Source organism: Mytilus californianus, unplaced genomic scaffold (assembly GCF_021869535.1).
Source record: "Mytilus californianus isolate M0D057914Y unplaced genomic scaffold, xbMytCali1.0.p SCAF_9, whole genome shotgun sequence".
NCBI lineage: Eukaryota > Metazoa > Mollusca > Bivalvia > Mytilida > Mytilidae > Mytilus > Mytilus californianus.
The window spans coordinates 58582523-58593987 of NW_026262745.1; the positions used below are offsets into that span (position 1 = coordinate 58582523).

The 11465-nt window shown below is 32.7% G+C and overlaps 1 protein-coding gene across 1 annotated transcript; it reads left to right on the top strand.

Annotated features, from left to right (window-relative positions):
- Positions 1-4032: 4032 nt before the first annotated feature.
- On the top strand, positions 4033-10393 carry LOC127715331 (transforming growth factor-beta-induced protein ig-h3-like). Its single transcript, XM_052221363.1, has 6 exons — positions 4033-4217; positions 5352-5560; positions 6396-6591; positions 7333-7434; positions 8935-9048; positions 10233-10393. Exons 1-6 carry the CDS (start codon positions 4073-4075, stop codon positions 10358-10360), a joined length of 894 nt encoding a protein of 297 aa, XP_052077323.1. The 5' UTR covers positions 4033-4072; the 3' UTR covers positions 10361-10393.
- Positions 10394-11465: the final 1072 nt, after the last annotated feature.

Consider the following 11465-nt stretch of genomic DNA (forward strand, 5'->3'; position numbering starts at 1 on the left):
GTTCTTTTTATGCATGGTTCGCTGGTTAAAGAATTAATATATAATGGATTAAACAAATAGTTACTTTGAATAGTCTTACGTAAAATAACGTTTCATAAATTATAGAATATTGATTCATACAATATATAACATTATACATAGCAATATGAAGATGTGGCATGGTTGCAAATGAGACATCGATTTACACCGTAGGCCAACATGACGAGCTTGAGAATGTCATGAACTGTAGTAGTGAATTCACAAATAACCAAAGAAAATACCGCGAAGTAAACTATAAATAATGAAGACATGAACCAACGACAACTACTGAACTACAGACTCCTGACTTGGAACAGGCACATACATAATGTGGCGGGGTTAAAAATGTTTGTGAGCGTCCAACTTTTTCCTGGTTCAGTGGTGTAACAGCACACCAAAGAACAAACTTTACAAATCAGTTGAAAAAGGCTATACTCATCGGCTCGATAACATAAAACAAAAACACAGACAGGACTTGGCAGGGTATTTCTATCCATCACCCCTAACAACAAAAAAGACACTAAGTACAGATCTGAGAGTACTCGCAGTTACTTACAGCTAGAGTCGGTTCGAAAGGACATGATTGGTTCAAAACAGAACAGTAAATAATGAAAACAACAATTTATAAATATCATGCCCCCGAAACCCTTTTCTGGATTAAACTTCACCAGGAACGCTCAAAATCGTATATTTGAAAGCCCAAGTTTTATAACTGATGTTCTTGTTTGGTTTTTATTGAATAGAGAATAATGGGTATAAAATTATAATACATTTGAAAAAAAAGAATGGAGAACAATGGACCAAAAACAATAACAGTAGAGAACAATGGAGTGCACAATTATAAAGAATAGAGTATAATGGACCAAAAATATAAAGAATAGAGAAAAAAGGGCGAGTAAATTAAAGACTTTCCAGATAGAAATTAAGGACCCCCTTTCCAAGCATCATAACTTGCAGATCGACAAATGATACAAATAACCGATCTTGGTAGGTAATGACGTTGCTAACGTAAAGTGTTATCAAACTGTGACATACCGGGAAATGCGATTGTTTTCGACCGATTTTAAACATTAGCTTGAAAACGAGTATTAGAAAATAAACACCATTTTTTAAAATGATAATTAGTTTGATAATGTATGAAGATTATTTGTACCAATTATTATGGAAATTTTAAATCATGAAACTTTGATAAAAACGAATTATTTCCAAGGAATTGTGACACAAATTTAGAGTATACCTATGTAACGAAGATTCTCCAAATACTTTTACAAAAATCTGATTGTGTTTTTTTTAGAACACAAAAGTGTAGTATGTCTATCCAAAGGATAGAAATGTCCAAGAAACCGAAATTTGAGAAAATACATCAATTCAGACCCGGGTCCTTTTATCTCTATAAGTAGCACATGAAGGTACATTTTTTATTACATATTTGAATAGACTAGGTGATAAAACTTTTAAGCTTGTCTGCAAATTTTCGTAAATAAATCACCGTGGGATTTAAACTGTATTATATGACCCTAGTGCCAGTTTAAGCACTATTGGCTTTTTTTTGTTGTGGCGGTCAGTTTTTATTGATGAAGGAAGCCGGAGTGCCCGTAGAAAACCGCCGACCTACGGCTGGAACTGAAACTAAGAAACATTGAAATCGAACGCACTTGCCACGTGCGGGATTCGCACCTAAAGATCACTTTCCGTTACAAAGATATCGATATGAAAATACATTGCATATAATGGTTAAATTTTGCTGTGTATCTAGAGATAAACAAACCAATTGTTTGTTTCTACAATGTTATTATGCTCAGTATACGTAGGTATTTTCAAATTTGCGGCAAACTTTCTTAATTAAAGTAAGTGTGTGAAAAATTGCACAGACGTGTACAAGGAAAAGTATAACACACGATTCAAATGGTGATATGAATTTTAGATTTTCAATAATATATCCTCATTAACTGCGACTATCTCTTAATATTTTGGTACATGTAATTGACAAGACAAAATCGATAATTCACTTTTATGACATAAACTGACATTTTTCCTGAAAGAATTTAATTTTGGGGCAAATCATGACAAGATAGACAATATAAGAATTTTGCCGATTTTTACACGTTTGTCAATTTTAGAAATGTATTTCCAGAGTAGGTCTATTGGAACATATCCATGGCCATCTATGACACAGATACTCCATAATGGTCAACCTGAGCATCATGGCGTCCGTAGCACATTCAAATGAACGAAACTAACTTGCTATTAGAAACCACTGGTTCATTAGCTTCCTGTAAACAGCAATCGTCAACAAGAAAATTCATGATAGGATACGCAAACTCTGGAATATCGTATCAACTTGGAGCTATTTTTCCCGTATGTAGGCGGGCTATATGGCGTATCAAATATATCCATTAACTAGTTATCAATTCATTCCTACAGAATAAGGATGTACTTACATGTACTAGGTGAAATTAAAAAATCTAGAATTTAAAATTGATAATATAAGTCAGAAGAGCATACGTTAAGAAATCAAATAAGCTAAAAATATTGATAGGTTATGGAACTCCTTTTCAAGATATTTAATTTTAAAAATTGCGGGAAAAGCTGACTCGGACTTTCACCTTATATTTGCATTGTTATTATTTTGGTCTCAAATCGATAGAAAAGAAATCTAGAATCTGCTTAAATTTTGATAAATGACCTTTTATGAGCTATTGAAGTCTTATATGAAAAGAAAAATAGGTGTTACATGTATGGGGCAAAATATTTTACCCTGTATCGTAGGAAAAAAACAAGGAGTCCGAACATCTGACTAAAACTGACCTAAGTACATCCTTAAGTATCATTTTACCTGCATGTAAAGTTTCAAAAATAGTTCATTCATATTAAAAATTGATTGAAGTGGTTTAGATGATTTAGGAGTGTCTAATTTTCAATTTGGGCAACTGAAAATTACTTCAGTCAACAGTACCAGGGCTTTCTGTCATGCAGTCACATCTTCGAAGCAAAGAAGTTGAACGACCAGAGTGAATGCGCATGCTCCATATCAACCATTTCAAAAAGTAAAATTAGCCTATACCGGACGGTATTGTCAAACTTGTCAAATTACTGCCGGATACCAGTCATTTTAACATTGGTTGGCATTATAGTTGACAATGCAGGGGCGGATCCAGCCATTTTTAAAAATGGGGGTTCCAACCCAGGATAAAAGGGGGGAAGGGGGAGGAGAGGGGGGGGGGGGGGGTGGTTCCAACCATATGTCCCCATTCAAAAGCATTGTACGTCAATAAAAAAGATGGGTTCCAACCCCCGGAACCCCCCCTTTCATTCAACCCTATTCTTCCTTTCTTCCTAAATCTGTGCGTAGGTCCTCTACGAACATGTATTAAGAATAAGTAACACTATCTAACTATTTGTTTTGAATTCATACTTCCATGAAGTTAAACTAACACACTTATTAAGAAGGGTCTGAATAAGGTTTACAAAATAGAGATTAATGGGCCAAATCTATAGAATAGAGAATAACGGGACAACACTGCAGAAAAACAAGCCAAACAATAGAGAATAGAGAAAAAAGGCCGAAAAAATAAAGAATACAGAATAATGAGGTGATACAATATAAATGATAGAAAATACTGGGCAAAATTTATAAAGAATAGAGAAAAATGGCTTATAAAATTAAATAATACAGAATTCAAGGACCCCCTTTCAAACCCTCATGTAGTCATATATCTTCGCTCTAATTTACCATTTCAAGCTCTTGAGAATGACAATTAAATAGATATAACGAATGTGTAGATTAAAAAAAAATCTGTCTGTCTTACTTCTATACATATTATCATAAAAAACACTCTGAGAAATACCCTACATGTTTATTGCAACGTGAATAATATTTCCTATCTCTGATGTAAGAGTACGACACGAAATCATCAATGCTTAGGTAGTTAAGACAGGTTCTTATCTCTTGGGTTCACAACATATGGTCAAATCGAGGCGGTGTCAAAATTTGTTAAATTTGTAAAGATTATAATTTTCAGTTCACAGAGCCCCACTAAGCCATTTTGGAACAATGAAGTGCTTATTAGCGTTGCTGCCCTTTATCTGTCTGGCTTCAGCCTCAGAAAATCTGGTTGACTGTGCGAACGCAGCCAATTTAACAACATTTACCAGTTTTGTCAACTCAGCTGGATTAACCGATGTACTTCGGGAACAAGGTAATTAGTATTTGCATATTCAGTTTTAATTCATATTTTTTATTATAACATTTTTTAATCGCCATGTGTTTTCGCTGATAAGAAAGATACGTCGAAAAACATGGCGATCGCAGTTCTCTACTAGATTTCTCGACCGTTAAAGGTGGAGAAAATAAGCGAATAGGAGACGAATCAAAATCTAATTTCAATGTCTCGCCAGAAAAGCTCGACTCTTCGTTGAATGAGATTACAAAGATGAAAATTATATTTCCAGCTTTCATGATTAAAGCTCATTAGATTATCAATTCGGCTTTAAACTGAACAATGTATGAGCATGAAATACGAATATGCTATAATTTCTCATGGACTCTCTTATAGTAATCGCCTGTATCCGTCCGAATGATAAAGTTAGAATATCATTAAATCATTATAATTTTGTGTAATTTCTATTCTGTGAACAAATATTATCGATGTTAGACTTGAGTCGATTAGAGTTTGAAGTGTATTATAGAGATCTATAGACATCTGAATTTTTGTGTTTAAATATTCAATGTTGGCCTCTAGAGATTTGACTTGGTTTGCTTTGTTAGATATCTGTCTCACTGACATATACCAGGGATTTCCTTATAGTCATATCATCTGCATCTTTCGTCAGCCACATCGATTATCACCATACATTTACGACCCCCCATTTACCATGTTTACAGTAATATATTTGAAATTTAAAGCCACTGTTTCGGATCTTTACGATTCATGCTTGAAAGATAACCAGTTTTGATAAATTCTACAATTTTGTTTAACTGTAAGATACAAGTTATATAGGGAGCTAGGGGGGTGGGGTAGGATGAAAAATTATGTCCTGCATTTTTTTTAGCTGAAATCTCTGTCCTGCCTTTTTATTTTTAACTTAATCCGGCCCTGCCTTTTTTTTAATCAAACTGACTCCTGTCCTGCCTTTTTTCAAATTTCATCCTAGCCCTCCTATTAATATCAAATGGTAGCTCATTTACATTGTACGTGTACTTTTTTTTGTTGTTTTTGGTATTTTATACGATTAATGGGCATATCCTTGATCTCCTAAATTGGAGGTTTAATAAGAAGACATACAGATACATGCATATCATGAAAGAAATACACATCTACTGTTTCTTATAGGTCCATTTACTCTAATCGTTCCAACCAATGAAGCATTCGCTAAGCTTCCACCCGCAACAGTTGCATCCTTACAGAAGGATTCCAGTGCCCTCGCAAACGTTCTCCAGTACCATGTGGTGAAAGGAAGTATCTACAGTTGGGACATGGTTTCCGGTGAAATTCTTAGCAGTTTAAATGGCCACTACATCCGGGTCTATTCTCAAGGAAGTGTAAGTTTCAATATAAAATGAAAATTTAAACATATATAAAAAAAATAGCGCTTTTCAAATTAAAATTCTAATAAACATCAATAAAAGTGGTGTTCATTTGATAAAATGCATATATTTAATTGTATAACACTGCAGTATACATAGATATATGAACAATATTGCTTGGTTTTCTATCTTCTTTTTTCTTATTTTCTTTTATTCTCTCAATTGATTTTACTCCTGCCATATGTGACCAGATGTATTGATACTTTGATTAAATTTTAAGCAATAAATTTCCGTTGTAAATTCGCTAATATAAAAACCGTTTTACCTGCATAATACATTTACATAATATATAATGATTAAAACACTGATGGACAGTTTTTTTAAGCTGTCTTTTGTTCTAAGATAGTTGTTTCTTACTAAAAAAAGGGAGGCGAAAGATTCCAAAGGGACATTCGGACTCATAAGTCGAAAATGACAACGCCATGGCTAAGATAGAAAAAGACATATAACAGTACACAAAACACAATATTGAAGACTAAAGACTGAGCACGTAGAGGTGCTCCGGAAGGGCTGAACAGATCCTGTTATACATATGGCACCCGTCATGTTGCTCATTTAAATACAAGTACGCTGATAAATTTAATTCGGTAGGGAAAAGTGGAAGGGAATGTAGTAAAGGACTAAAAAGGGATGACAACAGATCTTTCGAAATCTTTCACAATGAATTGTGTAAAAAGTGCGCTGTATATTTAAATTGATACATTGTATTTGAAAATCATTGTCAATATTTGAAAATGTAATTAAGGGTGATCTTGATATTTAATTTCCTATATGAATATCTCTTTTGTAGTCTCTGTATTTCAACCAAGCTAAAGTAACAAAAGTAGATCTTCAATGCTCAAACGGAGTTATCTACCTTGTTGATGAAGTTCTAAATGTGCCAGAAGGAACTATTGTTGACGTCATAAAGAACCCGGATTATAACATCAGTGGATTTATGGAATTTCTAGAGGCAGCCAAATTGACTGATGTCTTCAATCGAACTAGTATGTAAAACATCTTCTATTTATTTTAAGAATTGAATGCTTCTTTTTTGTAAATTCATTGGGGTGTAAAAGCGTTGACCGAAGTACATTTTGTATGAAGCACGGAAACGCTTCATTCTAAAAATGTGCGCACAATCAACGCTTTTACAACCCTATTAAATTACTAAAAGAAGCATTCAATACTTATAATTACATTTCTTAGCTAGGATCATGATTTCAATCAAGTTTTTCTTTTATTTACCTGTGCACTTTATTGTGGGAACTCGTGTCATCATGAATATTGCATTTCATTTTGAAATTTTGAAATGAAGGTTAATTTCAGAATGACGCGAGATTGCAGTTAGCTAATCAAATAATAAAAATAACGTTATCATTATGAAACAAACATGCAATGTAATTATTAAAGGGAAACAATCAACTATAGTTTTTTTTTTTAACGCAAGTACAAAAACATGAAAATATACGAACGAATAAACACATGAAAACAAAAAAAAATCAACTTTTGTTTCAATCAGTTTCCAGTTTTCCAAAAGTAAAAACATCTTATAATGGAGAAACGTTTTTCGTCATATCATTGCGTTTTTTTTTCAGTACGACGGTGACCAGTATACAGAGGTATAGTCTCAAATCGGTTCTTCTGCCATTTATATGCTCCCTTCGGCAGCATATCAATGTTGTGTCGGGGAAATCAGCATCTGATTTTGATAATATAAGAGTTGTAATATCTGTCTTATCTTTAAGGTTCACAGAGATATACAATGTTTGTTCCATCTAATGCTGCTATCGCTAGTCTGGATGCTGATTATATCACAAAATTGAAAAGCAGCTACATTTATGCTAGACGTAAGTGAACCATTAATTGTACCTGTTACCTGTTACCTATTCTGTATATTCCACCTTTTCCAGATGAACCACTTCAGTTGGTAAATCCTCTTGAAGTGTAGAATCCCTTATCCTATATTTATTGCATATTCACATTCGTATTAAAGACTTCTTCTTTATACACTTATACACACCGCCACCACACTTATTTAAAAGTATTTAAACTGTATATACAGTCATATATTAAAATCTAAAACTTGATAGATGCATTAAATGTCATTTTGTCCATTATCTCACTTGTGCCTCTTTCCTCATCAATAGAATATATATACATGTATCCACAATGCACATTGACTGTAAAACTTGCTCATATCAGCAAATGTCTGTTTCTCCTTTCTTATACTTATGACTACTCGTAGGATGCACATTAAAGTCCTAAACCATGCTCTTAGTATACCCCTTTCAAGAGAACCTTCTTACATACTTATTAATACTTAAGGTATTTAAATCATTTATCACAGTTACATGTACTTATGACTTAGCGACAAATACATATTTAAAATCTAAAAAAAAAAAAAAAAAAAAAAAAAAAGTTTAAAATTTTCACCCATCATATAAGCTTTAATTATAACCACCTGACTGATTTGTTTGAAATATTAAAATCTACCATCATTGTACTTAAATGTTACTGTAGTTCCGAGATATTCCGTTTTACCGCGTCTGGTTTCTTTTTACTCACAACTGAAAGTCACGTGATACCGTCAAAAATGTTTAAAGCACTGTTGGGATTAATTAATACAACATCGTCTGCATAAACACACCAACAAATGGACGAGCCGCTCTACGAGAAGTTTTCATCAGAGCAAGCGGGTTCAATCAACAATGAATAGCGTGGTCTACTATTTCAAGGGCAAATTCCCAAACAAAATTTCCGTTATATCATGTATATTTAATTTCCAAAGATAATTGAATTAAAGACAATCAGTCGATTTTTGCTGTTATCTTTGGATTTGATATTTTTGACTCTTAGGCTAACCGTGTACAGTTTACTTGGTAATTTTTATTCCTGAAACAAGTCTAGCGAGAACTAAACTCGCTTTTTCACGGCTATTAGAACATACAATCTATCTGCAAAAAGCTATGCTGTAAATATGACCCTCTCCTTTCGGTTAGCACACAATGCCTTGTTTTGATTTTGACAAAACATTGGATTTTCGTGCCTGACGTTATAACTGAATTTGCAGCGTTAGTTGTATGTTAAACGACGCCGAAAATCAATATGGACAGTTCTGTGGGTTTGTCTAGGAATAGCAGGAATTTCAACGATAATATAATATATAAAAGTCGAGAAATATAAGGGTTGCTAGGCACACATGTTTTTTTTAACTATCTAGGAAAAATCTAGAGGAGTTCACATATTAAGGGAAAATGTAAAATCTGAGAAGCGTACCGTACCTTCTTAATTATATTTATTTTTATGTTGTATCGTCAGGATTCAACTGACGTCATTTTTTGTTTTAGATATTGTTGATTATCATGTTCACCCAGGAACAATTCACGAGAAGAGCTTAGACCATGCAGGAACACTGTCTACAATGTACAGGGGACATAGCATTAGTGTTACCGTTGATAGTAGTAAGATTTTGTTTTCTATAATTCAATCTGAGCACAGATGTACTAATTTTGACGATATTACCCTTGTAAAGAGTTGGTGACGGTGTTTTTATTAGTACTAAAAAGATGATTCTCTCTTAAAAGTTTTGAATTTAGTTATTTTTGCAGTAACTAAGACCATTGCAACTACCTAAAACGGCGAAGAGGTGGGAACAGTTCCCTTTGTATCTGTTTTAACATATGTGTCAAAAATCTGGGAAGATTTTAAAAGCCTAATTAGAGAGTCTGTATAATATCCTCACACAAATTATCAACAATTTTACTAATTTTTTTTACATAAAAATGGTTTTCAATGCTACATATTGCTGTGTTTGTAAAATATTTCTGGTTGGACGTCTCTTACAAAAATAGATTAATCTGTATTCGAATTATAATACTAAAATAATTGTACCACTCTTTTTAGGCTTTAATGTTCTTCAACTTCGTGCATTATTTGGCCTTTTGACTTTTTGATTCGAGCGTCACTGATGAATATTTTGAAGACTAAACGCACTTCTGGTGTACACAACCATAAGTCTGGTATCTTTGATGAGTTTTTTTTTCCAAATTAGTTTTGTTTTGTTAAAGGATGCTCTTTTAATACATTTATGGAATTAAAACTCAAAATTTTCTGAAATTTTTCATAAAAACTGCAATTTAGGCATTTATAAAGTGGTCAAATGTTTCAAAATACTCCAAACTATTGATAAAACCTAAATTTGCATACTTTTAGGAAATGTCCCTGTTGTTAAAAAAATTCAGAGGAAATTGGCCCAATCTCTTTGACATCTGGATGTCTTTACTTTAAGTCCGATTTTGATTGAATGGCTTACCATTCATCTTTCCCAACGTTCGACTCGGATTAGTTCTGCGGTTACTTCCGACATGCGCATCTGATCAGACGGACAATTTATTTCCACTGGAACGATTTCATATTGTTTATTAACTGTTATACATTTCCTTCCAATAAAACATGAACCATGGATCGATATATTCTCGACTTGTCCATTTCCATTGTTAGTACTTTAAGGATGAAGGTCATTCCAAACATGTGTATCTACAGAGATAAATAAGCGCATTTTCCAATGATATTTTGTGTAATTATTTTCCCCATTTTCATGATTTCGATAATTCATGTTTTTATTATTAACTTTATTTATTTTTAGATAATAACCCTGTCTTAAACCATGCAGCTACTCTCCAGGTAACCGATATCGAGGCTGAAAATGGCGTGGTTCACATCATTTCACACGTTTTGATTCCAAGCTCTCTAAATCCAGGCGTTGTTGGTTAAAAATCATAATCAATAAAATATTTGTATTTGTGATTGTGGATTTTTATTATATGTATAAACATGATTAAACCATCTAATTGAACACGTCAAGACAAATATATTAAAACAAACTTTTTTTTTTCTGTCATGCAAAAAATTCACGAGATTCTTTCATGAGAAATTCGTTTTATTTTCTATATTATTTATACACCAAGTCTTCGAGTGAGAGCTTTATTCATTATTGCAACCAGTCTGTCCGTCAGTTTGTTAGTCCGTCTGTCAGCTAGTTGGCTGTTTGTTAAAGAGAGTAATTTGTTGAAAATAAGAAAATAGTTCATGGCATATACATGATATAGTTGATCAATTAAATATAATCGAAAATTTGCGTGGTGTATGTATCCAAATATCTGTTTCTATAAGTTGAAGTACTATGTTTTTTTTTATTTCAGACATACATGACATAAACAATACATATTTACATGTACCATGTGATAACATTAACGACACCTGATTTCGACAATTAATGTTTCTTCGGTAATGCTCGACGACAACAAAGTCAAAAATCCAAAACATAGTACAAACGTTATAAGAATATAAGAATATAAATATATATATACACACCTTGTAATTATCATTTGTATTTACTTACTATAAATTTCAATGGTTCAACACTATTAAACAGAATTTTATATGTAATAATTATATTCACGGAGGTAATAAAAAAAACTACCCGCGTAGACAATTATGTTAGACCTAAACTGGTTATTCTTCTTTGGTTATTCACGATTACATGTATCCTGTTGATAATTTGTTTTAGTAAATACAGTAAAAATTTTACTGAGAGCACCGTTCACTTTTGAATAAAAAAATGGATGCTTAGATGAGTAGTTTTATTTTTAGAAGAATGTTGTGTTAAGCATTAACAATTCCGTATTGACATGTATTCCATTCCGGATAAGTTTTAAAATTTTATGACGTTACAAACCAGTTAAAGCTTACTTACGTTCTGTTTCAACAAATGCATTATGGATACATTTTTTTCAAACAGACATACGATACCACTGTTAACATTTTAAACAAAGCATTTTCATGTCTCGTTATTGTCTTTAATTTTTTTTTTTTTTCG

What these genes read in the sequence shown, in the direction of transcription:
- LOC127715331 (XM_052221363.1), top strand. Translation starts at nt 4,073, where the DNA reads ATGAAGTGCTTATTAGCGTTGCTGCCCTTTATCTGTCTGGCTTCAGCC. An exon ending in GGGTCTATTCTCAAGGAAGT is followed by an intron (nt 5,561 to 6,395) that starts GTAAGTTTCAAT and finishes TCTCTTTTGTAG; the next exon opens with TCTCTGTATTTCAACCAAGC. An exon ending in CAGCTACATTTATGCTAGAC is followed by an intron (nt 7,435 to 8,934) that starts GTAAGTGAACCA and finishes TTTTTGTTTTAG; the next exon opens with ATATTGTTGATTATCATGTT.